Genomic DNA, 27,936 nt, shown 5'->3' on the forward strand with positions numbered 1-27,936 from the left:
CGAAAATTGGAAGATTTATTTTGAACACAGACCAAGCATACACCGACAAACTGACGAACATTCTCCGCCATAGCTGGCTAAAATAAATTGCTGACAAAGAGCTGCAAGTGACCTCCTCATACCTGGATAAAAAGTGAACTTGGAGGAATGGCTCCACTGAAGGTCAGCTGCTCGGGCCAACACAGAAACATATAACAGACCCACTGGACACCTAGACTATGGCTAAAGCTCACCTTACAAGGCCCTCGACAACAAACAACATCTCCCACCACGTGGCCCTTGTACAAAATGGTATCAGGTTGGGGATCGCTGCCCGGTGTGCCAAAGCACCATGACAAGACATCTGGTTTACTATTCTTAGTTCTCAGAACTAGGCCTGTAAAATTAAAACACCCAAAGAACAATGCCCAGCAAGCCTGTCTGGAGTTCTTAATATACTCCAGAATCCTGTGGTCGGTCCATACCACAAAAGGTTTTTCTATGCTTCAATAGGCCTGAGGTTGAAGAAAAAAGACCACTTCACATTGGGTGAGGAGAGATCGTCAGTTAGATGGTTCGCCCGAGAAGACTGGTGGGTTGTTAATGCTAGGCTAAAGTTGAGGTAAGGCGAGTTGTGTAGATGGCCCTGGCGCCCGCTGGAATGGGAGATAATGGAGCTGCCCAGAGAGCTTTGTTATTCGGGAGACCAAAGCATCCAATGTATGACATGCTGAAGTCAGCTCCTTCTCATGTCGGCCTAGCAAGGCACCTTAAAACTATACTGCAGGCAGTGCAGGTGAATCCTCAGCTGGGTCCATACTGACCAGAGTGATCTGTCACAGCTGTCTAAAAAAAGCATCTAAATGCAGGAGAGTTCAGTTCGATAAGCTGTTAATAAAATAAGCGAAAAGAGCACGTCTTGGACTTCTGTAAAAATAAACAGAGGAATGGGCCTCAGGCAACATGTCAGAACCATGAGACAAATTTCAACAACAAAAAAACAGCACCACACAAAAAGGTAAATAAAAAGTGGGCTAAATTCCAATCCAATTAAAGATAGTCTTTGGTCCAGGACTGGTAATACAGGATCAGGGCAAAGGAGAAGCATTCAGGATGTCGCCCCAAAACTGGACAGAGAACACAGAAGTAAAACAAACATAACACAAAGGACGAAGAGTGAAAGAAACCCAACATTCTGGCAACAAGAGAAGCAAAGCACCCTCAGATATAGGACCAGCAATCAGCATGAATGAAGGTGGCAGTAAACAAGTGATGCTGAGTTTGTGCCTCGTACGGCACTGCAAGAACGGGTGGGATTAAACAGGATGATTATGCATGTAAAAAAGAGAGCGATTGGTCCAAGTTTTCCATTTCTGTCCAGAGAGGTCATGTTTTGATCTTCGATTAGTCTCACACAGTCAAGTCATACGATTTTGCAGGTCAGAGTTCATCAAGCTCGAACCTTGCAACCCAGCGAAACTTGCCATACGACCTTGAGTTTCCGGTCCAATGCAATTGGGCGCGTTAGAATGGAAGTCTATGGGGAGAAAAGTGCAGTGTGACCGCAGCTTGAGACTACTGATTGGCAATGACAATCAGCTTTGTAAAGCCATACAGCAAATTGGAGAGAACAGACTGGAAAGCTGCCAGAAAGAAAAGATAAAAACACGGTCAGAAAGAGAGAGGGACAAAGCAAAAAAAGTAGAAACCCAAGTTCTGACAGAGACAATCTTAATATCCATGTATTTAATTTTTTTGTTTTCATAATTGTTTTTCTCATACTTTTTTCTCTGTTGTTTACATTTTCTTTGTGATGACAAGGGGCTGAATATGTAACTGATAAGGACTGCCTCCCCTGTAGTCTTGCCTGCTGCTTCTCTCATTCAGCCATCGCTGCCATATTATGAAAGCTTGTGCTCTTGTCTGCTTTCCTGTTTTACTGTCTCCACCATAGCTCTGTGCTCCAGCTGTTGGCTTTGTGCTCCTCTCGGGCCAGCTGCCATTTGAGGTCCTCCGAAAAGCTTTTTTACTCTCTAAAAGGTATCCAGTACACATGTAAAACTTTATGACCAAATATATACAGTTGAAGTCAGTATTATTAGCCCTTCTGCTATTTTTGTTTTCTTTTTCAAAGGTCTCCTAAATTATATTCAACAGAACTAGGAATTTTTTTCACAGTATTTCCTATAATATTTTTCTTCTGGGGAAATGTAACTTGGAGAAAGGATACAAAAAGAGAAACATGATAATAGTGAACTGTTAAAAAACAAAATTTCCAGCAACATCAGCAGGGTGAAAGAAAGGAAAAGTCAGCGCCAAGAGGGAGGAGGAACTCCTGGGATGTGCAGGAAATGTGGAAAGCCTGAACACATCATCTGTTGTACAGCTGCCTAGGAGTGTGTGGGAGAGAAGTTGGCTGTGGCCCATCGGAGTCCATCTCAAAGCCAACACAATGTGTAACTACCCATTCTCGTATCAAATCAGACTCTTGTCTATTAGTTAGAAAGAGATGCGTTGCGTAAATTAAGGGAACACATTTGCTGAAAGGAATTTAAATGTAAATGAGGACTGCAGAATCAAAAGCTAATGTCTACTAGATAGGTTAAATAGAGAATGTAAGCCAAACTATCACTGCACAAACATGTATGATCCTGAAAGACATACAGAACTACACATCACATTAGTATGTCAACAGGAAGCAGCTCCAATTTAAGGTTCTGAGAGGTAAAATGGTTCAGTATAACAGATTTTGTTAGGCAAATGAGAAACAAAATCGCAGAGAAGAACCTACAAAGCATCCTGCGACTCTTCAGTCAAATTACAAACATGTGTGCACAACTAGTTTGTGGGAAACTCCCCATAAAGTAGTTATCAGCCAAAAGAAAAGAGCACAAATGAATACAACATATGTGTTGATAAATAGCTCTGAAACTGACGTATTAAAAGAAGTAGTGTGTTAGTTATTAGGCTGTCTTGTGTAGCAAGCTATTTTTCTTCGGAGACTAAAAAACAAAACGTATCTTCTCCTAGTGCTTTCGAGCTATGACCACCAAACTCACACCAGACCTCCAAACTGGTCTGACTCTGGTTGCTATATCTTTTCCAACTGATCAGACTTTCGGTTTTCTAAAAAACGTCTCGGGACCATCTGAAAAACCCTATTGACTTAACATTGGACCAAACTTTGTGACCTCATAACTCTGCATCAGACTGTCACACAGACTCTAACTGGGCTCATTTAACTCAGACTACCTAAACTCAGACTAGCGATTGTTTACAAGTGTGGAGTCCCGTGAAGGAGTCCCCGGATGGAAAGTTTTGTTTTGTGTTTACCTCATAAATAAAGTTGTTGCACTTCCGCCAGTTCCTGCCTCAAAATGAGCTAGTTTGAGCCACGTGTACATCCCGGAAGTGTTCAGGAAAACAAAACAGCAGTGAAGAAACTCGTCACAGAGGAACATTTACACCTCACTGCCAACTAGCGTTTCCAACAGAGACAGCGTGCAGAAGTATAAATGCACAGCTACGCGCGTTGCCTGCGCCGTGGGTTACGCCGGTGACTTGACGCAGAAGTATAAACCAGGCTTAAGTGTCAATAACTGATGAGCTTTTCACTTTCTTTGGCCATGACCTAGCAACCACTTTTGAGACCCTGGAAACTGTCCCATAGACTTCTATTCATAAGACTCTCATTGACTTTACATTGAATCAAACTTTGTGAGCTCATAATTCTACATCAGACTGTCCTACAAACTAATGGCTGAGCTCACTTAACTCAGTCTAGCCAGCAGCCAGTCACTGATGGCCTTTTATCTTTCTCAAGCTAGCCTCAAAGTTTGTCTTGACCAACTTTAATAGTCTAGTTATCATTACAGGACTCAGATGCAAGGTTATAAAATTAGCCAGCACAGCGAGGGTTAAAAATTAATCCAGATGTACATCTACACTGTAAAAAAAAATGTAGTTGTTTCAACTTAAAATAGTATGTATTCATGTTTACTTCACTTAAATAGTGAAGTTGTCTTAACTCAGGTTAAATTTGACAGGACTTGACAATACATGTGTAATGGATGTGGTCTACGTTTAGTTAACTTAAATAGATAATTTGTTGTAATAAGGAATGAGGTTGATAAGACTTTATAATTCAAGTGAAATGAACATGGTTTAAGTTTAGTGAACTTAAATATTCAAGTTGACATTCTCATTCACACACACTATTTAGTTTAATCAGTTCACTTTTACAACATGTCTTTGAGGGAAACCGTAGAGCCTCGAGCAAACCCATGCAAACGTTCAAACTCCACACACAAATGCCAACTAGCCCAGCTGGGACTGATGTGTCCAACCCAAGCTCATTCTGAAAACATAGCCCCACCCACGGTTCTGGAGACCGCGATTTACATGGCCGGAGGTACGTATGGCCGCATTTGTTTTTTTCAAGTGAACGCTAGGGGGCGGTGTGACGCCGCTCCTCTTCTTCGCGCTTGCCGGCTGTGATGGCTCACTCACCTCTGTGTGGAGGGCTTTCCCGCAGCAATCAGTTTGTCCGCTTAGCTTGTAGTGTTATGTCGGCGGAGTGGAGGCCTGGAGGAGGAGGAGCCACCCGCGGCGACGACCGGGTTTGAGTCCGGGGAAGAGCGGTTCCAGAAATCGGGTAAGATGAAAAACAGAATCCAAAAAATAAAAGCGAACGGGATTGGTCGAGAATACAGTAAAATCTATAAAACTCGGTCAAAATCGGACAAGGGCTTTTGCTTTTCTTTTCTGGACGGCTTTTTTAAATCGTCGCTTGGGTTTGGGGAATGAGGAGGAAGGCGGCTGGGTCGGCCAATTGGCCAGCATTCCAGTCGATTGTTCAGTCATTCAGTCAGTCGGACAGATGGTCGCTGGACAGTGGCCTCCGGTGGCTTTTCACGCAAGAACAGCACGGGCACGAACGGCGCACGCTCCCGAGAGGCATTCGAGACGTGAAAATGTACGGTACAGCGACCTCTCGCAGATTCGAGAAAACAAAAACTGCACAAATACGTAAATCCCGGCACGTATTTCGTGGTCTCCAGAAACGTCTGCAGGGCTACGTTTTCACAATGAGCCTGGGTTGGATGTGTCACCACTAGCTTCAATGGGTACTGAGACTAAATAGTACCCTTCCCACGGTAAATTGACAATTAATTGACCTAAAATGAAACCCTAATTGAACACACCTGATCAAATTAATTGAGTCATTTGCGACTTACAGGTAAAGCTGCGGTCACACTGCACTTTTCTCCCTATAGACTTAAATTTGTACGCACGCGAATGCATCAGACCAGAAACACAAGCTTGTGCAACAAGTTATTACTGTTCGCTGCATTGCAAAGTTCAAGCTTGGTGAACTCTGAAATTGCATCAAATGATGGCGTGACACCAATTGACGATCAATGATTATTTTTGCTTTTCTGTCTAAAAATAGATAAATGTTTCTTGTTGATGTCTAGAAGCAGATGTTCATAAAGAGCTGCAATGAACTCTTGAATGCTCAAGTGAAGAAAGCAGTACATGCTACCAAGAATGATTCCTGTCTCCTCCTTAAAGATCTGGGTACACATGCCTGAGTACACCGATGCCTTATAGACGTCAATGCCACAGTCTTTCAGATCACTTTCATAGAAGATCACATTGTTTCTTTCCAGCTGCTCGAAGGCCAGTTTCCCCAGTGAAAGGATGAAATTTTGATCCCAGGAAAATTCTGGTGTGTTTTCTCCATCATACTTTCGTCTGCTCTGCTGGATCTGAAAGTGGAGAAAGTGAGTGTACATCTGTGTCAGAGTCTTGGGAGTTTCCTGCAGTGTTTTGGGATTAGTCTTGTGTTCTAGTTCAATGTTTATTTTCTCCTTTAAAACGTTCTGGAGAACAGTGGCTGAAATCCAGCAGAAGACTGGGATGTGGCACATAATAAAGAGACTCTTTGACTGTTTAATGTGATCGATGATTTCTCTGGCCTGATTCTGATCTGTGAGTCTCTTTCTGAAGTACTCCTCCTTTTGGGCATCATTGAATCCTCGTATCTCTGTCAGCCGGTCGACACAGTCAGCAGGAATCTTACTGGCAGCTGCTGGTCTGCTGGTGATCCAGATGAGAGCGGAAGCAAGCAGATTTCCCTTGATGAGGTTCGTCAGGAGAACATTCAGAGAGACTGCTGTCAATACATCACGACACGTCTCATTACCATCGAAGTTTAGAGGTAGACGGAATTCATCCAATCCATCAAAGATGAACAGGACTTTGAATCGTGTCCTTGTAAGGTTCAGTCCTTTGGTCTCTGGGAAAAACTGAGTTATGAGGTCTCTTAAACTTTGCTTTTTCATCTCCATTAAGTTCAGCTCTCTGAATGGAAGAGGAAAGATGAAGCTGATGTCTTGATTTTCTTTTCCTTCAGCCCAATCCAGAACAAACTTTTGCACAGAGACTGATTTCCCGATGCCAGCAACTCCTTTTGTCAGGACAGTTCTGATCTGCTTGTCTTGTTCAGGTGCTTCAAACAAATGTTTGCATTCAATCTGTATCTCTAGTGACTGATGACGTCTGGAAGCAACTTCAATCTGTCTGATCTCATGTTCAGTGTTGACCTGTTCACTCGCACCCTGAGTGATGTAGAGATCTGTGTAGATGTTATTCAGAAGCGTGGAGTCTCCCTGCTGAGCAATTCCTTCCAACACACTTTGATATTTCTTCTTCAGGCTGCATTTCAATGGATTAATGCCGAACAGCTCACCTTAACGTAGGAGCAAAGAAACAGATTAAGTTTTAACTTTTCCAGTATTATTTGTAAGTGACAGTGACATATAAGTGTCTTACCCTCAAGAGTATCAGCAGATTCATCTTGCTTCATCTCTCTCAGGAAGAAGAGTGTGAGATCAAGAGCTGCCTCTGTGATACTGCATCTGGTCTCCTTAAAGTCCTTTACAAAGTCCTCTCTGTTTTCTTCTAGTAAGATTTTCTTAAACCTTTCCAGTTCATCCTTCACAAATGTAACAATTTTGCTCTCAAGATTCTATGATTGAAGAAGAACAACATATAACTAAAAATTGTATTCACAGAGTTATTCATCCACAAATTACTCAATAACTGAAAATACATTATAATACATTATACAATGGATCTGTTGAATCCTTGATTGAGTCGACATCTAACCTTGCCTCTTCAAATTGCATATACAGAAGCCTATAAGTGTCTCATTTTCATTATGTAGTGCGCCTGACCATCACACACCTTAACATAAACTGACTAATTCTATTGTTGCATAGGGAGGAAGGCGACGTATGGCTTTGGATTCATTTCAAATTGCTTTCAAGCCAAAATAAAATGAAAAGATAATTATTTTGAACAGCTCTTGTACTTATATCACACTTGAACAAGGGGCGGCACCTGGTAATTCTGTTACCTTTCATAGAAAGAAAAAAAGGGGGCCAATATTTAGACGAGATGTTGGCGGTATAGAATTGTAAAATACTGGAGTTTCTGGGAAAAACTGGAGAGTTGATAGGTAATGTTATTTTCAGATACAACTAAAGTAGATACAGTCAGGAACAAATCAGTACATTGAATGAGTTTGGTCTTTTCACAGCTACAACAATCAAAAATAACATTCAAACAAAACAGACGGCTTTGGATTGGATGTATAAGAAACCTGTCCTACAACCCTAAATCAGTAAAAAGTTGGCACCGTATGGAAAACGCAAATGATTTCCAAACTTACTTTGACTTGTATTTCATTGCAGACAATAAGAAAATATTTTGTTTTTTCTGGTCAACTTTATTTGTAAACATACATCCATTCTTGTCATTCAGACCTGCAATAAATTCCCAAACAAGTAGAGACAGGAGCAGTTTAGGACTAGTAATTATGTAAACTGGTTAAATAATGACGTGATTTGAAACAGGTGATGTAAACATGTGATTGTAATTATGATTTGGTATAGAAGAAGCATTCAAGAAAGGTCTAGTCCTTTAGGAGCAAAGATGGGCAGAGGATCGCCAGTTTGCTAACAAATACAAAAGAAAATTATTGAAATGTTTTAAAAACAATGTTCCTCAAAGAAAGAGAGGAAGACATTCGGATATTTCACCTACAACAGTGCAGAACATCATTAAAAGATTCAAGGAATCTGGAGCAATTTCAGTGCGAAAAGAACAAGGGCGCAAGCCTAAGCTGAACTACTGTGATCTCCAATCCCTCAGGCGGCACTACATCAAGAATCCTCCTTCATCTATAAGCGATATCACCACATGGGCTCAGGACTACTGCAGCAAACCTTTGTTAAGTACCATAATATGTAGTTACATCCACAAATGCCAGTTAAAACAGTTCTGTGCCATAACGTAGCCCTATGTTAACAGTGTCCAGAAGCGCCGTCAACTTCTCTGGGCTCTCAGGCATCTAGGATAGATTGTCTCACAGTGGAAACACGTACTGTAGTCAAATGAATCAGTATTTCAGTTTTGTTTTTGTTTTTTGGAGAAATGGATGCCATGAGCTCCAGACCATAGAAGAAAAGGATCATCCAGACTGTTAACAGCAACGAGTCTAAAAGCCAGGGTCTGTCATGGTAAGGGTTTTTTGTTAGTGCCCTTGGCAAAGGAAACCTGCTCTTCTGTGATGCACCATTAATGCTGAAAAACACAATTTGGGGAACAATATGCTGCCTTATTTTCCAGGGTTGGCCATGTATATTTCAACAAGACAATGCAAAACCACATTCCACACTTTACATTGCCACCAGACTGGCCCGCCCACAGTCCTGACCTGTCTCCAATTGGTAATATGTGATGCATTTTGATTAGCAAAATACGACAACAAAGACCCCGTACTGTTGCCCATCTTATTGCTGTGCTCACAGCAGATGCAGAACGCGTGAATAAACTGCATTATTCGCGCATAAATAGACGTATGAACATTTTGAGTTATATTCACTTTACAATAGATGCAGATTCACTTCATGGGCAGGGCTTTCATCTGCCTGGTGACTTTAGCTTCGATGCAAAATGGCTAACAGATTTTAATAAGAGAGCAGTGTTTATTTGCTTTTTAAAGGCTGAAAAACAGCATTGATTCGTTTGGAGCCGTGTCTGAGTCCACTAGATCCTTTAAGAGGTGCACCCAGCTCTGTCAGTTTATTAACTCCTCCAGAAACTGAAGCTGGATGATGGTGCTTCCGACTGACTGATGTAGGATTTCCCCTTGCAAAATTAACAACAGGCGCTATGTCATAAGCACGCACCTACAAGACAAAGCTCATGATTGCCCTGCTGAAAAATTCAGCTTAAACCAGCCTAGGCTGGTTGGCTGGTTTTAGCTGGTCGACCAGGCTGGTTTTAGAGGGGTTTTGGCCACTTCCAGGCTCGTTTCCAGCCATTTCCAGCCTGGTCTTAGCTGGTCAGGCTGGAAGATGACCAGCTAAAACCAGCTTGACCAGCCTAGCCAAGCTGGGAGTCCAGCCAAAACCAGCTATGTCCAGCTTAAACCAGGCTGGTCAAGCTGGTTTTAGATGGTTTAAGCTGGTCACTTTCCAGCCTGACCAGCTAAGACCAGGCTGGAAATGGCCAAAACCCCTCTAAAACCAGGCTAGTTGACCAGCTAAAACCAGCCAACCAGCTTAGGCAGCAGGGTGGTTAACGCGGCGCGAACGTCCACCGAAGTTCAGATTTTCCAACTCAAGCAATTCACGCAAAGTGCACAACAATCATGCAGAACGCTCAACTGGCACAGCGGCATTCATGCCGCAGGAAGTCTATTTGCATCTTTGTGTAACCCCGCCGGTCCTACGCCACCAAACCCGCTCCGAGCTGGTATCGAACCGGCGACCTTCCGCATGGGAGTTGGTTGCTCTACCAAGGAGGCTAAAGACCATGGGCTCTAGCATTTGTCGCTAGAGCACCTTTAGAGGTCAGAGGAGTGAGGTTTACCTGCACAGCACTCACTAGCTGGCCTCCGTTACACTCACCCCCCTAAACCTCACTCCCATCCGGGACACGGCACCAATGTTACCCCGCCGGTCCTACGCCACCCAACCCGCTCAAAGCTGGTATCAAACCAGCGACCTTCTGCATGGGAGTCGGTTGCTTTAACAAGGAGGCTAAAGACGATGGCCTCTAGCATCTGTCGCTAGAGCACCTTTAGAGGTCAGAGGAGTGAGGTTTACCTGCACAGCACACACTAGCTGGCCTCCGTTACATTTGCATTGACTTAACATGAACATGAACAATGAAATACAAGTCAAAGTAAATTTAGAAATCATTGATTCTTTTTATTTGTGTTTGCCATACTGTGCCAACATTTTCTGATTTGGGGCTGTACTAACAGGAGCGCTTGTCTAGATTAGTCATCAAACACAGGAATGAAAGACTACATGTGAAGTCTGTCTAATCTGTGTATTTGAATGGGTTTTAATATATTATATGGCCTATGGATCAGAAACGTGGACAATGACAAAAGCCATAGAACAAAAGCTTAGTTTTTGACAGAAAAATTCTGAGAATATATGGCCCAATAAAAGACAATAATCAATGGAGAATACGTCACAACAATGAGCTAGCAGCCTTGTATAAGGAAATTGATATAGTTAAATATATCAGACTTGCGAGGCTAAGGTGGGCAGGACACGTCATACGTATGGATGAAAATGCCATTCCAAAAAAAATCTTCAGCACTGACCTGGTGGGCAAAAGAAAAGTAGGAAGGCCTAAACCAAGATGGCGAGACTGCATTAGCAGTGACGCCAATGTTTTAGGAATAAGGAATTGGTGGGAGTTGCCCGGGACAGAGAACATTGGTGGAAATTACTTGAGGCAGCCAGGATCCAGTAATGGATTGTCGAGCTAAGGATGATGATGATATTATAATATATAAAGCAAAATGTACCTTCCATATATTCCGTCTCTCAAATCGAAAATTTAATAAAATAAACAGCATTAAATGAAATTTGTTTCAGATAAATAATTAACAACTTAACAAATTTGGGGGGAAAATACTATAGCTTTTGTTTTATTTGAAGGACTGGTCCACACAAACCTTGTTTTGGCACCCTGCAGCTGTCTGCAGTCTTTATGAATACTTTCAAGAGTCAATTACTTTTAACTTAAAAAAATACATTTTAACTCCTAAAAGAAATCAGAAATGTGTTGCAGAATCAGGACACAGACGCGTTTTCATTAAAAATCTTGTCATAAAAAAATATGAATCAAAAGGAGTTTTCTCACCTGGAAGATCCACAGGAGACTCTTGTGAGTCTTGTCTCCGGAATCTGGCAGCTCATATTCAACACTGTTAACAAATAAAATACTGTAACGATATATTTTGAGGCAAACATATCTATCTTGCAAACACTGAAAATAATAAATGTTATGTGGTGGTCTTAATAAGGAGACAGTGCAGTGGATGGATTTGCCATTTGGTGTTCCGGCCATGGTCATGTCGAATTAAATATAGCAGAGAAATGAACAGTCTATTTTTTAATTGACATGGAAGTATAAAATGATTATTTACTGAAAGATACTCTGAATTATAAAAAATGGCATTGGGTCGCTTTAAATATCTTAAGGAAATGTGTTCTAAAAAATGCCTAAAGTTCTTTTTTGACTGTTAAAACTATTTGCCTTAGTAAATAGTATTAGGGCAAATAGATAAATAAAACTATTTATTTGGTAAATAAAAATAAGGTGGTCTTTAATGTATTGTTAAAAAATATTCAGTAATTCTCAATACTGAATGATACGAAACATGACATCATGATATATATATATATATATATATATATATATATATATATATATATATATATTGCCCAGCCCTAATTTAACAATTTTAATTCATCATTTCACAATCAAAATTTTTTATTTTATTTTAAATAAAACAAACATTTCAAACTCTCACCTGGGGCCTTCCGTTGTTTATGCATCTTCGCTTGTATATCACGATCATGTAGTCTTTTTTAATTTTGGGATTTTACATACAGTTAAAGTCAGAATTAGTAGCCCCCTCCTGAATTATTCGCCCCCTATTAATGTTTTCCCCAATTTCCGTTTGACGGAGAGCAGATTTTTTCAACACATTTCTAAACATAAGAGTTTTTATAACTCATCTCTAATAACTAATTTATTTTATCTTTGCCATCATGATAGAATATAATATTTATCTAGATATTTTTCAAGACACTTCTATACAGCTTAAAGTGACATTTAAAGGCTTAACTAGGCAGTTAGGGTAATTAGGCAAGTTATTGTATGATGATGGTTTGTTCTGTAGACTATCAAAAATAGAGCTTAAAGGGGCTAATAATATTGACCTTAAAATGGTTTTTAAGAAATTTAAAACTGCTTTTTTTCTAGCCGAAATAAAACAAATAAGACTTTCCCCTGAAGAAAAAAATATTATCAGACACACTGTGAAAATGTCCTTGCTCTGTTAAACATCATTTGGGAAATATTTAAAAAAGAAAAAAAATCATAGGTGGGCTAATAATTCTGACTTCAACTGCATGTGGTTTCAACAACCAGATGTAACTGAAAAGCATCTGAGGGCCTACTCACACTATGCCATCCGTACCGTGCCCAGGCCCGTTTCCCGGATCGTTTGAGTAGTGTGAGTGCGCTGAATCGCGATCAAGCTCAGTTCACTTGGCCGGCCCTGGCCCGGTTGGAAGAGGTGTGCCTGAGCGCGGTTCACTTGGGCTTTGGCGCGGTACACTTGTGTGTGAGTGCAAAACGCGGCAAAGCCCGAAACTGAAAGCGAGACGTGACTTTTACGGGGCTGTTTCATATGGATTTATTAATCATTCTTACTGTTCAGTGATCGCAAACTGCCGTAGTTTATTAAAGACGAGAACTCCTCACTGCACGACAGCTGCGCGCCTTCAGCAGACCTCCGCATTCCTGCAGCAAGAGAGTTGTATGATTGTTTATGAGCGCCAAAAGTGGCGGATCTGTCCGGCGAAATATCTGACTGCGTGTCCCCGCATCCCTAAGGACTGTTTGGCGAAATATTTGACGGCATATTAAACGACTGAAACGATATAACTAGAGAAATCTCCACTGGCCCGTTTCCACTGAGTGGTACTATACGGTTTGGTTTGGTACGCTTTTATGGCCGTTTACACTGTCAAAAGGCGTACAGAACCAAACCGTACCGTACCACTTTTTCGGGACCCTTTCAAAAGGGTCCCAAACTGCAGAAGGGGTCCCAAAAGGTGGAGCTACACGCGCAGCTGAACGCTATTGGTTTACAGAGATACGTCATGTGTAGACTCAACAAGCCAGAATGTAAACAAAGGACCCGCCATGTTTGAAATACACAGCGAGAGATTACAGCGGAATTATAAATACATATGCAGCCATGGTCGATCCTGCAAACAAACCCGGTCGTCGTCATGATAAAAAGCCACAAAGCCATGGAGAAGAGCATTTCACCCTGTGCCGCGTAGTTTTTAACGAGCCAGTCTGAAGCCCGGGTGGTTTCGCTTTCTTTCTTGCGCTCGCCGCGCGTCTCTATCTGAAATAACTGATAATAATAACATGCACTTGATTATTGACAAGCTTTGGAAACCAGATCCTGTGAGAAGCTGACAAACGCGAGAGTGTCACATTCAGAAAGAAAAGGACAAACACGAGAGTGGGGCGCGGGAAAAAAGGCGAAGCCAATGAGCACGTTATTTCTTCAGCAAACATGAACAAACTGCCTTGTTTTAATCTTTATTATCACCTTTTGGACTAATATGAACTGGGAATGATGGAGTGACTCTCTAACAGAGGCTTCATGTGCTGCTGAAGATTACAGACACAGATGAGCGGTTTACTCTGACTGTAGGCTAAACTTTGTGTTGTTTTGAATAAGGGTGTCACGATCCTCCAAATCCTCGATTCGATTACATTTTCGATTCTAAAGGCACGATTCGATTCGATTTTCGATTATGAATAATTAATTAATTAATGACCAATTAATTATTTGTAGTCTACCGTTTAAACTACCTGACCTGCATGGTCTTTGTTTTACCCATAAACAAATCATACAGTAAATGAATAAAGGCAAGATACACACATAATTACCACCTGTCAATCACTTTTTCTGCGGGACTCGTGAATTGGCAGTGATCTGTGTCGTTATAATGGCGTCGGTAAAAAAAGACGCACAACCAACAGGAACCAGCCAACAGTATCTGAGGTGTTCGCTAAAATGACTAAGTACAAGTGAGTGAAAGATTGAAGCAGTCTACTGATCCTCTGACTACCTTAACCCGCTATCTCGAGCGCATGGCTGTGTGTGTGCGTCTGTGTGTGTCAGAGGTAGAAAGGAAGGAGGGCTGCTCAGAAATGCTACACGCCACTGTGGATGTCAAATCGTTGTCGTTCTAAAATGCCATTTAAAAACAAAGACAGTGTAAACAGGGCCTGAGTGTGTACTTTTCACAAGCGGATTTGCAACAGGGGCAAGCGGAGGATCGCGATGCCGGTGTTGTCTATCGGACGAACCGTACGTAATACGTACATAGCAGAGCTTGCAAACTGTTTTTTTGTCGACAACACGAACGTTGTCAACATAACTCACTGGAAATCCAAAATGCTTCCACACCGACGACTTCATTGAAAGAGGAGAGGGTTTAAGCTCTGTCGACGGGTCTCCTGCGTCTGCAGTTTAACAAGCACTTCAACAAGCCTGTTTTTTCCCGATTGGCAAGCCAAGCTGACGTGACATGGGGGCGTGGCAGCATCGACGATTCTATTTTTTGATTTGATAATCAAAATTGAGCATAAATTTCGATCGATTTCGATTAAAAATCAAAATCATGACACCCCTAGTTTTGAACCTAATTAACGACGAAATGTCTGCTTTGTGTAATTTTTCTGTAGTTGGTAACATTTAGGAGACTGTATGGGTCTGTATGTGTTCATATATGTTCATTTATTTATTTAATATAATTATAGACATTACAGTAGGCTATTTCGCACCGTCATTGATCTGCAGTTATAATCAACTCCTGTTTATAGAAAAGTTAGTAATAAACATTTATACACAAGTATTTATGTGTGTAAAGCACCTGTTTTTTGAGAAGTGCTTTTCATATGATATGTGAACGACCTGTGCAGCTTTATTGTAGACATTTTCTCGAGCGAAAATGACGTCGACTGAAACTTTGTCATACACCACGCCCACCAAAAGGGTACCCTTGGTTATGGAAACGCAAGCCTGATAAAGGTGACTCATACCGACCCGAACCGTACCGTACTGTACCAGTCAGTGGAAACGAGCCACACTGTTCTGCTGAGTGAGAGAGCGCTTCTCACTGAACAGCCCAGCAGCGATGACGTAAGCGTGCCGAAGCCCGTTTGTGGTGTGAGCGCGGGCCGTCGGGGGGAGACGGGAGGGGGGACAAGCGTGCTTTGGCCCGGTTCGAGGCAACTGTACCTAGTGTGAGTACGGCCTGAGACCACCTTCTAAACATGTTTATATCTATCTTAAATGTGTTTCGAAGGGCATTCACACCCATCCTTTTCATGATCAGAAAGATTGCATGAATTGATCAGGTGTAAACAACACCATAGATATAGACTAATTTGAATAATCAAAGAAATGTATCATTCACATAATAATTTGGAAGGTGAAGGAATTTTTGATGATTAAAACGTTGTCCTATGCATTAATAGACTAATGCTCGCATTAATAGTTTAATTCTGTTCTTAACTAATTAGATTGAACGCTGAGGTGTTTATCCTCATATAACCGCATGTGGTTAACCTCTTAACTTTGCTCCATAACAGCTGTGGCTTCATGTGACTGAAGTTGCCTCCTCGGTACTTGTTATCAGCAAAATGTTACAACTCTTCTTTCAGAGTGTGCTCGTTTACAGGAACAATCACAGATGGGAGGGGTGCGGGCTCTGTTATGTGCATGCATAACTTTTTCTGTGCAGATTAGCTTGTTCTGCCAAACAACTTATGATTGAACTGACCTGGATGGAAGATCAGGGGCTTAAAAGAGACGAAAATAAGGGGGTGGGGGTAGAAGAACTATGTGTGTTGGGCTGGCACAGACTCCCTGTGTTGCTGTTCTCTGACACCCGGAGCTCTGTAATGCTTTATTCATTTAATTAATTAAATTATTTGAACTTATTTAAAGCCTCTAACTGATGTTTCAACCTGGGAGGACTAGGAAAAGTCCAACAAAGGCAGTGTAGTTCAAGGAATTCAGGAATGGCTCTCTTTACTAAATTGTTGGTTCACATAAACATTTCAAACGGGTATATAATATAAAACTCTAGATACCTTTTGGCTGACAATGGTGGTTTCTCTCTAAATTCTGGTGGACGACCTATTGAGTGGTCACTCTTCAGAGAAACAAAGCTGGACACACATGATCCTGATCTCACTCTGACGACACTAAGAGAAAAAAAATACTGTTTTATTGTATTTATTTATGCTATTGCTTTCCTTTTTAATTGATAATCATTAACTTAATAATTTAATGAACTCTTAAACATTTAAAAAAGAGTGTAAACACACTCAAATACATAGTTTTAAACAATGAATACTGAAAACCATTTTGCAAATGGTAAATGTGTGGCCAATAATTTGAAATACAAAATACCTTTTGGCAGATGGTGGAGTTTTCTCACTGAGATCAGGTTGTCTATCGTCTTTTGAATGGTCATTCTTCAGAGACACAGAGCTGAACACACATGATCCTGGTCTCACTCTGAAGACACAAACACACCAGAGGAATACACTGCAGGAGAAACTTCAGTATCCTTTAAAAGAGTTTTATCAATATGAATTTCTTTAGTTTAGTTAAATTCTAATGCTCAAGATCTAATTCTTGGCTGAAGGTCTGGCTGATCAGGTCTGCTACACAGGAATCATGGGTAAACAGATGAGAGCGCTGCTTTCTCATTCTGCACAATTTCACCTTCATTGAAAAACACGTTTGGCTCTAAAAACTTGTTATGGAACCTGTTGGATAAAAAAATACTCCCCACAGAAACCAGACGAGAAAATCTTGTTCTTGTTGAGAAAGTGTTGAAATAATGGTGTAAAAACAGAGTCAATACCTGTGTTTCTCTGAGAGAGAGTCCTTTACTCGCTCCTCTGCCATACTGCATCTAAAACACCAATGCTAACATTAGAAGAGCTTTGAGGAAACAATCAGCCGCTGATCATAGCAGATGAACCCACAATAGACCCTTTTCACAATGATGTCACTTCCGCCTATCGACATCGCAGTGTATGTTTAGTTGCAGTTTACCTTTGAATGAATGGGAGACTTCTCTGGAAAATTCACAACTGAAAATATTAACATTGAACATTGTGCTTTTAAGACTATTACAGTATTGGACATGTGTACAAATGTTTCTCTTTTAATACTGAAGTACCTTCTGGGTTTGAAAATGATTCTTTAAGTTATTAGGAATAGGATTAGGCTATTTTTTTTATCAAGGCAAGGCAGCTTTATAAAAACTTTATAAAACTCGACAAAAAAGAAGACAACTAGACAAAAGAATACAAATCAGACAAAACAAAACTAAAGAAAAAAATAGACCAAACTACAAAAAACAAAACAAAAATAGACAAAACAAAAGATGAAAAAACTGGCATAACTAAACAAAACAAGACAAAACTAAACAAAACAACACAGAAAAACAAAATTAGCCAAAACAAAACAAAATTAGACAATAAACTAGACAAACAAAACTAGACAAAACAAAGCACAACTAATAAAATAAAACCGAACTAAACTACACAAAAGTAGACAAAGCACAGCAATCCAAACCAAAAGTAGACAAAATCAGGCAAAACAAAACTAGAAAAAGTAAAACAAAACTAGACAAAATAAAATTAGACAAAACAAAACTAGACAAACAAGACAAAACTAGACAAAACAAAACAAAGCAAAATTAAACAAAATAAACCATGACAAAACTACACAAAAATAGACAAACAAAACTAAACAAAACAAAAGTAGACAATAAACTAGACAAAACAAAACTAGACAAAACAAAGCAAAACTAAATAAAATAAAACTAAACTAAACAAAAGTAGGCAAACCAAACCAAAACTACACAAAACCAGGCAAAACAAAACTAGACAAAATAAAACAAAGCTAGACAAAATAAAACTGGACAAAGCAAAACTAGACAAACAAGACAAAACTAGACTAAACAAAACAAAGCAAAATTAGACAAAATAAACCATGACAAAAATAGACAAAACTAGACAAAACAAAACTAGACAAAACTACACAAAAAACAGGCAAAAAAAATTTACAAAAACATTGACAAAACAAAACTAGACAAAAAAATCTAGACAAACAAAAAACAAAACTTCATAAAACTAGATGAAAACAAGACAAAACTAGACAAAATAAAACAAAACTAGACAAAATAAAACTAGACAAGACAAAACTAAACAAAGCAAAACTAGACAAACAAGACAAAACTAGACCAAACAAAGCAAAATTAGACAAAATAAACCATGAAAAAACAGGACAAACAAAACTACACAAAATAAGACTGACAGAACTGGACAAAACAAAACAAAAGTAGAAAAAAAACAGGCAAAACAAATTTACTAAAAAATTGACAAAACAAAAGTAGACAAAAAACTAAAGACAAAAATAGACCAAACTACAAAAAACAAAACAAAAAAGACCAAACAAAAGTTAAAAAAACTGGCATAACAAAACTAGACAAAACTAAACAAAACTTAATAAAACTAGACAAAAAAACAAGACAAAACTAGGCAAAACAAAACTAAAGACAAAAATAGACCAAACTACAAAAAAAAAGACAAAACAAAAGTAAAAAAACTGCCATAACAAAACTAGACAAAACTAAACAAAACTTCATAAAACTAGAAAAAAAACAAGACAAAACTAGGCCAAAAAAAGACAAAACAAAAGTAAAAAAATGGCATAACAAAACTAGACAAAACTAAACAAAACTTCATAAAACTAGACAAAAAACAAGACAAAACTAGGCAAAACAAAACTAAAGACAAAAATAGACCAAACTACAAAAAAAAAGACAAAACAAAAGTAAAAAAAAAACTGGCATAACGAAACTAGACAAAACTAAACAAAACTCCATAAAACTAGACAAAAAACAAGATAAAACTGGACAAAACTACACATACAAAACAAAACCAGACAAAACTGGACAAAACTACACAGACAAAACAAAACTTGCCAAAACAAAATTAGACAATAAACTAGACAAACAAAACAAAACTAGACAAAACAAAGAAGAACTAAACAAAATAAAACCAAACTAAACTAAAATAAAGTAAACAAAGCAAAACAAACTAAACCAAAAGTAGACAAAACCAGGCAAAACAAAACTAGACAAAATAAAACTAGACAAAGTAAAACAAAACTAGACAAAATAAAACAAATCTAGACAAAACCTGCTACACAAAGCAAAACTAGACAAACAATACAAAGCTAGACAAAACAAAACAAGGCAAAATTAGACAAAATAAACCATGAAAAATAGGCAAACAAAACTAGACAAAACAAAACTAGACAAAATAAAACTAGACAAAACTACACAAAATAAAACAGACAAAATTGGACAAAACAAAAATAGAAAAAACAGGCAAAACAAATTTACAAAAAAAATTGACAAAACAAAACTAGACAAACAAAAACTAGACAAACAAAAAACAAAACAAAACTTTATAAAACTAGACAAAAAACAAAACAAAACTAGGCAAAACAAAAGTAGACAAAACAGACCAAACTAAAGAAAAAATAGCTTTTCACTTGTTCAGTTTATTTCAATAATGGATTTATTTATTACTTTGACGCTGCTCTGAATTTAAATGTATATTATCTGTTATATCTAAGTGTTCCAGCATGAGTAAAATTCTTTATTAAACCTTCACATATGCCTGGTGGTAAGTATGTTGTCAATAAATGCAATCAGTTTCATCATTTATTATTTACTGATTAATTAATTTTTTGTTCAATTTCTCCATTTGACTGAAGTAAGACAGTGTCCTGCCGCCACCTACTGGATGGGTTTAATTTGATTTCTGCACTACTTTTTAATTTATAATTAGGAATGGGTATTGTTAAGGTTTTAACGGTATTACTACTTTTATCGATACTACTTATCGCTTCGGTACTTTAGTGGTTCTCTTATCTGTACTTTTTGTCGTGTTTTTTATGAAAGCAAAAAACAAATTGAACAGAGTTAACAACACTTTATTTCATTATTACGTTTTAATGTAAAATAAAGCAAAACCAATAATTGTAAAACAAATATGTTTTTCCCTTTAAAAGAATGTACAATGGTTTGAAGGAAAATGTTTTTGTCTCAGTTTTTTTTTTTCTGAAGAAAAACCAACATGTTTGAATTTTTTGACAGAAGTCGGGATCTTTCTTGGTTTATTGTGCTCCCGAATATAAAATATCACAAATTAGAAAAGGTTGGTAAGTTAAAGCTACTGAAAGTAATGTTTATTCAGCAATAGTTCTCCAATACCGATAACGTCAGAGCTTATCGATACGTCTTTTATAATGTAGCACCGATACCAATAAAGTACCGAGTTTCGGTACCCATCCCTATTAATAATATTACAAATCATTTTACAATCTAATAATACCAAATTAAAATTCAGTCTTCATGGTGTTATATTTGCAATTGTACATTTTTTATAATGATTTTGTTTGATTATTAAGAGTCACATACGACATTGCTCTATTTCATTTCATTTGAATATTAAATAAACATAAATGATTTACGTTCATGAATAAAATATCTATTTCGAAACAAATGTCCGACAACTGAGCTGTAGAATGTGAATAATATGAATGTGTTCGTGAATCAGCTGTATACTGTAGGAAAAACAACAACAGTAAAACACCCCCAGTTTTACTTTTTCTTCAGGACACAAAAAATAATAAATAAATTTAGATGTTTGTTTCGGAACCTGGTGCGTTTGTCTCCTGAGAGAATGATGAGTAGGCTGGATGTCATTATGCGTTTTCTTGTCGAATATCGAAAGTGAAATGTTAACTATTAACGAGAGCTGTTTATCCGTTAGGAACTTCGACCAAAATGCAGTCTTGGTTTATCTGTTGTTTCTCTTTATAATATGAAGTATATAATGCATAATTCCATGTATTTAGTGACTATGTCTGTCACCATTAAAAATTAAAGCATTTCGCTTATAAATTAGGGATGTGCGCATCAATGCTCGAGTATCGATACATCGATACTTAGAAGCTTCTAATCTGGTATCGATATATATTTTTTTAAGTATCGATATTTCGACTATATTTTAATAATTTCTGCATAACTAAATGTTTTAGCGCAGTGACGCTTTGTATACAAGACGTTACACCAATCAATCAATAAAAAGAAATAAATAAAATAATAAATCAACTCTCTCTTTCTCTCTCATTACCATTAGGTGAATAAATATAAGTGTGCGTGTGTGTATCTGTGCAGTACGTATATACAGTATGTATGTGTATGCAGTGTGTATATGCAATATGGCAATGTGTGCGTGTATGTATATTTACATGTAAGGATTTTTTTTTATTAACATTATTTAGAAAAATTACATGAACATTTTAAATAATAAGTGATATCGGTATCGTAAAAACTTTAACAAAAAGTATCGGTATCGTATCGAATTTAAAAATTGTGGTATCGCCCATCCCTACCTATAATAACTTATTGCTCATGGTCAATTAAAATAATGCTGTATGACCAGAGTATATAGAGGAATCAGAGAGTGAACTTCAGTACCTTTTAAGACCTTTTTTAAGACTCTTTCCACACATTTTAAGTCCTTATAACCACTTTAGGGCGAGATTTTACCTTACAGTATACTAAACATTAATGTAAGAAACTAATCCAAAACTAAAACATTATTCATATACTGAATAAAAATCTATTAAATCTAGCTAATTCAGCAGGTTGGCGTCTATCCGCTTGCTAAGTGTTGACGTATTTGTGACGTATGTTTACTGTTTCCGGGTCCAAGCCGCCATTCATTTGAGTGGAGAAATCATTCGTTTATGATCGCGTTTTATTCCTATCACACATGAAAGTTAATTTTACATAAAGTCATAGTGTACACAACAATCTCTGGGCTTGCTGCATAACAAATACCAAAAATGTAACAATTTATAAAACAATGAATCACTTTCTGGCCATCGGATATTAGGCATGGACATATATACTGCGATCGTGACTTTCGAAAGAATTAAATCGCTTTGTAAACGTTTATTATTACCATTTCACGAGTCTCCCCATTCAGTTGAATAGAGCGCTTGGACCCGGAAGCCGCTCCGCGTGACGTCACACAGGGGCGGATTGGCCATCTGGCATGTGTTTTTCTGTTGGATTCTCCGCCTGCTCACACTGTCCCACAGTAAACCCACACTTTCCCACAGTGGGCCCACACTGGCATGTTTGTTGTCTAAATGAAAGTGGACAATAAACATAAAAAAAAAAAACGTTATATCCTAAATAAATCTGAATATTTCAGAAATTAAGGCTAAAGGACAAATGAGATATGGAATTTATATTGTCTCGCAAAACAAACCCAGCTGTGTCTGCAACAGAACATTTGTATAGAAAGCAGCCTCAACTGTAGATCCATACGGAAAAGAGAGATCTGGTACAAACAGATAAGACTGCAACAAAGAATATAGGATTTTTTTCATTTACCAAAATAAATAATATCCAAAGTGATGTGGCATATTTCTTGGATACAGTGCTTATTTGCGGAAGCTGAACCAACCAGAGAAAGTAATGGATATTCATGCCCCTGTACTGGATATACAGTAGTCAACATTTAAAGTGGATCAAAACCTTTCTTCAGAGTTATCCTATAACTATTCAACAAGACCCATTCCTATTTTAGGATCATTTTGAAAAACATTTCCACTTCCAAATCAATTTCTGGATGATTTTCTCTAAGCAGCAAGGCGGTTTTCTGTCCTTCACACTATTTAGACCAAAATGCAAATGATTTATTCTAATTTTCATATACAAGCTAAATGTAAATTTAACTTAAATTTACCCACAAAATACAGGTTGGGGCTACAAAGGGAAAAATCCATTGAGCCCCGCTTGGGTTGACCTATATGGGGCCCACATGTGGGCAAGCCCACTGTTTGGGCAACATTGGGGCCCAAAGGGGAAAATATTTTGGGGGCCTGCATGGGCTACCCCACATGGGGCCCACATGTGTTTTTCTGTGGGACCAATTTTTAAATGTGGGCCGGTCAGTTTTTCTTTAATATGTATTGTTTTTAAGTGCAGATAGCTTTTATCTCTTGCTAGATGTGATATTATGATGATGATAATTAAAAAATAATAATAATAAATGTTAAGCATTTGGCCCAACTGGCAACTGTCGCCTGGTTTCAAGATAATAATAATAATTCCTTACATTTATATAGCGCTTTTCTGGGCACTCAAAGCGCTTTACACAATGGTGGGGGATCTCCTCATCCACCACCAGTGTGCAGCATCCACCTGGATGACGCGACGGCAGCCATTTTGCGCCAGACCGCACACCACACACCAGCTGATTGGTGGAGAGGAGACAGTGATGAAGCCAATTGGAATATGGGGATGGTTAGGAGGCCATGATGGACAGAGGCCAGTGGACAGATTTGGCCAGGATGCCGGGGTTAAACCCCTACTCTTTTCGAAGGACATCCTGGGATTTTTAATGACCACAGAGAGTCAGGACCTCAGTTTAACGTCTCATCCGAAAGACAGCGCTCACTGAGCAGTATAGCGTCCCCGTCACTATACTGGGGCATTAGGACCCACACAGACCGCAGGTTGGGCGCCCCCTGCTGGCCCCACTAACACCACTTCCGGCAGCAACCTAGCTTTCCCATGTGGTCTCCCATCCAGGTACTGACCGGGCGCAGCCCTGCTTAGCTTCAGTGGGCGACCATGTGAGAGTTGCAGAGAGCTAGCTGCCGGCTAAAGATGGGCCGACCCAATCCACGGTTACCCGGACATAATCAAAATCTGGCAGGAATGTCATATTATTTCACCCTCTTTACACCAAAATAAATAGTGAATGTGTGTGTCCGTGGGTGCGGTAATGTGGGCTGGTGTGGCAACAGTGCCAGGGCAGAACTTTTGTCCCAGTCCGCCCCTGACGTCACACTTAACAAGCGGACAGAGCTGCAGAAATAATGGTGTCGCCCTGGTTTCTGCAGTAAACAAAGCAGCATGATGTCAAATCTAAAAAGGTTTCATTGATATCATAAACTACACAGACAAGATGTACTATATGGAATGACTAAAGATTGCACGATTTGATAAATATGATAATTGTGTTAGCCAAATATTTTATTCATAAATGTAGATATTTCAAAACACCTCCATTACTCATTGTATTTATAAAAGAACTTAAAGTATTTTCAAATGCCCTGGCTAAAATGAAAACAAAAATTGCCTTAAAAATGTTTAATTTATTTGTAGTATATAACTTGCCGTAGATGATATCTATGTTGTACTTATTTTTTATTTATTTTTTTATTTTTTTTGTGTTTTCCTTTCACTCTTGGATTTATTTTAGCTTGAATGTTTTTTGTATACTACATTTTTATCTTTGTATATTATTGTGTTGAGCCTTCCATATGTGACACACAAGTCGTAAAGTTGAATCCCATTTTGTTGTATTTGGATTTTGTATTTTCAATAAAAAAAAATAATAATAAAAAAAATCAGAAACTACACAGCATCCTGAAATTCCCAGATTTAATTCTGGCAGACTTTAGCATACAACCATACACTGCTTAATCAAACATTATATAACATTTAATACCTCGCAAAATAGCATTTAAGACCTTTTAATACTTTTTAAGAGCCCGCGGACACACTGATGACAGCTGAGTGGCACTCTACAAAATAAATCGTGGAACCTTGACCCAATGTCAAGAGAGTTTTGTTGCGATTAAATAAGGGTCAGAGAGGATCCAAGTGCAAGTGACAAAATGTTTATTCTATCTGACGAATAAACCAGAAAGTGCAGGCTAGAGGGACGCAGAACACAGCCCTGCTGAAAAATCCAGCTTAAACCAGCCTAGGCTGGTTTTAGCTGGTCGACCAGGCTGGTTTTAGAGGGGTTTTGGCCATTTCCAGGCTGGTTTCCAGCCATTTCCAGCCTGGTTTAAGCTGGACATAGCTGGTTTTGGCTGGACTCGCAGCTTGGCTAGGCTGGTCAAGCTGGTTTTAGCTGGTCATCTCCCAGCCTGACCAGCTAAGACCAGGCTGGAAATGGCTGGAAACCAGCCTGGAAGTGGCCAAAACCCCTCTAAAACCAGGCTGGTCGACCAGCTAAAACCAGCCTGGTTTAAGCTGGATTTTTCAGTAGGGAGGGCAGGAACAAAACAGGGAAACCAGATCCAGATTCTCCTCAGGGCCTGAGCACAGACAGCGCGCACACACGAGCGATAGTAACGACAGTGGCGTAGCGGACGGGCCCGCAGGGCACGCACCGCGGGGGGGCCCCGCGTGATTAGGGGGCCCCACGTTGTCGCGATTTTCAAAAATTGAAAATCCAGGAACCGCAATAATCAACTCTTGGGAACAACTGTGGACGGAACCAAAGTTCACAGGTCTGTGTTCTCTGAACACCTCTCAAGCGGTGGACTACTTCATTCTGATTGCTTGCCGCCGAACCGCGTCATAGCCAATGAAGACGCGCCGCTGTTTCTCGCCGCCGGTTCTCCTTAAAAATGAATGACTTCTAGCTACTTTGACGCTCTCGCCGATTTCGGTTTGTGATCGCTCCTCAGTTTGTGAAAGATTCCCCGCGTTGTCGCTCCACTCCGCCTCCTTTCCCCGCACCTCAATTTGTGACATAGATATATACACTAGATATTGTATAGGGACCCTGAGCATGCGTCAATAGCGCCGCCACATTGGTACAGTGCTCCCAGGACAAATGTCATTCAGTCGCACTAGACAAGTGTTATTACGTGAAGATGCGGGACTTTAGCGCTGTCTACGAGTGTAGTAACGAGCAAACAAAGAAAACAAAGCACAAAAGCAGAACATTCCATAGGTAGGATTACGTTTTTTACGTTTTTGTATGTTCTGAAATTTGTGCTAAACAGGTAGCGTTATTGATAATAATACAGCCACTTACTGCATTCACTATAAGTCAAAGTAGCTCCAATTCGCACTAAACACTCGGCTTATGCTAGCTTTGTTGAATAAAATCAGCAAACAATGAAAAAGAAATATGACAACGAGATGCTGCGCTGCCAGAAACTTGTATTATTGTCGGCTAGTGAAGGAGTCATTGATAATGGAGATTCATTCACAAACGAATCGCTCCCTCCGTCAGTATGAGAAGTGAAAGCAGGAGAGGAGCTGTGTTCAGGACATGATTAGATCAAATTTAACAGGAAGGGTGGATAGTACATTTCTGTATACACAAACACAAGCTTTTTGTCAGGAATGCCCGTGCGATCACTGATCCATCAATGTAGAAAAGTGATGTAAAATTATAATTTTTATAATTGAAATAAAAATAAAAATACTAACATCCAGGAAAACTCCTGATCATAGATATCTGTGTATATGTGTATATCTCTGGCTCTGCCGCCCCCAAACCCCCCCGACCCCCTTGAAAACTGGGGGCCCCATCGGTGATCCCTGCAGGGGGGCCTCCGCATTTTGCGCTACGCCACTGAGTAACGAACTGACACAGACACAAAAAGCGTCGCTCAGATATAGGCACCATGATGAGCCTCAGCTGGCGAACTAATCAGACCCCTGATGAAAAATCCAGCTTAAACCAGCCTAGGCTGGTTGGCTGGTTTTAGCTGGTCGACCAGGCTGGTTTTAGAGGGGTTTCCAGGCTAGTTTCCAGCCATTTCCAGCCTGGTCTTAGCTGGTCAGGCTGAAAAATGACCAGCTAAATCCAGCTAAAACCAGCTTGGTTTAAGCTGGACATAGCTGGTTTTGGCTGGGCTCCCAGCCTGGCTAGGCTGGTCAAGCTGGTTTTAGCTGGTCATCTCCCAGCCTGACCAGCTAAAACCAGGCTGAAAATGGCTGGAAACCAGCCTGGAAACCCCTCTAAAACCAGGCTGGTCGACCAGCTAAAACCAGCCAACCAGCCTAGGCTGGTTTAAGCTGTTTTTTTTCGGTAGGGACCAACTTAGTGTCGTCATAACACGTGAGCATAACAAATCCACATGGACAACCAAAACAAAACAAACCCACGTGATCACAAACCGCACAAACCTGCAACAAGTTTACTCATACATGACTTGCTTTAGCTATTTTGGTCCGTTTGGAAACTTTCCCGTGTGAAATTAAACCCCGATAGTATCTGGATGCAGCCTTGATGACGTCACTGTGAGGGGTAGGGTTAGGGGTGGATGCAGCTCAGGTTGCACTGCATCTCAAGCGAACCCCACCAAGAACAAAGAGCAACACTGTGCCAATTTACATCCCTGTTTCAGAACAAAACAATCCATCTACAAGCGTGAAAGCACCCTTATATAATCTTTATCCACATGCACGTTTAATTCATGCAATTAGTTTAAACTGTCCCCACAAAATTTTCCTTATTTGAAAATGAAATATGATTAGTTGGACTTTGTTTTTAAATGTGTAGGGAAAATGTCCCACGTCTATGGTTCAGGGTTTACAGCATGCTGGAGTTTAACTAATCTAAGTATGTATGTGGTTTTTGAGGCTTTGAGTTTGAAGATCAGACATTTAAATCATGCTTACGCACATAAAATCAATTCATCATTTCCACAAATATAACTATTGTTAGTTGTACATGCAGACTTACATGCAGAAGTACTTGTGCAGCAGGAACACAATCTGAGCTCTGACTCTTTCGGTTCACTCAAACCCTTCTGCGATCCTGCAGAGACATCCTGGAATGTTATTGGTTCCACCGGGAGGCGTTCGCATGAATATTCAT

At 39.4% G+C, this 27,936-nt stretch overlaps 2 protein-coding genes across 6 annotated transcripts in view; one reads left to right on the forward strand and one right to left on the reverse strand.

The window, feature by feature from the left end:
* Nucleotides 1-27,872, reverse strand: si:cabz01069012.2. Of its 5 annotated transcripts, none has more exons than XM_087249941.2 (8): nucleotides 27,802-27,872; nucleotides 22,249-22,434; nucleotides 17,055-17,105; nucleotides 16,595-16,702; nucleotides 16,273-16,377; nucleotides 11,218-11,281; nucleotides 6,817-7,012; nucleotides 1-6,733 (listed from the first exon to the last, which is right to left on the reverse strand). In XM_087249941.2, the coding sequence occupies exons 3-8, from the start codon at nucleotides 17,096-17,098 to the stop codon at nucleotides 5,397-5,399; spliced, it is 1,854 nt and encodes a 617-aa protein (XP_087106067.1). In that variant the 5' UTR covers nucleotides 17,099-17,105; nucleotides 22,249-22,434; nucleotides 27,802-27,872; the 3' UTR covers nucleotides 1-5,396. The 5 variants fall into 5 exon arrangements, with proteins under 5 accessions (XP_087106067.1, XP_087106064.1, XP_087106065.1 ...); XM_087249938.2 differs by having other exon boundaries at nucleotides 16,273-16,386; XM_087249939.2 differs by lacking the exon at nucleotides 22,249-22,434 and having other exon boundaries at nucleotides 16,273-16,386; nucleotides 27,814-27,872.
* Nucleotides 1-27,936, forward strand: part of zgc:165515 — a 116,112-nt gene that overhangs the window by 60,785 nt on the left and 27,391 nt on the right. The gene's annotated exons all lie outside the window — the stretch shown is intronic.

Source organism: Danio rerio, chromosome 4 (genome assembly GCF_052040795.2).
Source record: "Danio rerio strain M-AB ecotype USA chromosome 4, GRCz13ab, whole genome shotgun sequence".
Taxonomy (NCBI): domain Eukaryota; kingdom Metazoa; phylum Chordata; class Actinopteri; order Cypriniformes; family Danionidae; genus Danio; species Danio rerio.

What these genes read in the sequence shown, in the direction of transcription:
- si:cabz01069012.2 (XM_087249939.2), bottom strand. Translation starts at nt 17,098, where the DNA reads ATGGCAGAGGAGCGAGTAAAGGACTCTCTCTCAGAGAAACACAG. An exon ending in TCTCTCTCAGAGAAACACAG is followed by an intron (nt 16,703 to 17,054) that starts GTATTGACTCTG and finishes TTGTGTCTTCAG; the next exon opens with AGTGAGACCAGGATCATGTG. An exon ending in ACTCCACCATCTGCCAAAAG is followed by an intron (nt 16,387 to 16,594) that starts GTATTTTGTATT and finishes TTTTTCTCTTAG; the next exon opens with TGTCGTCAGAGTGAGATCAG.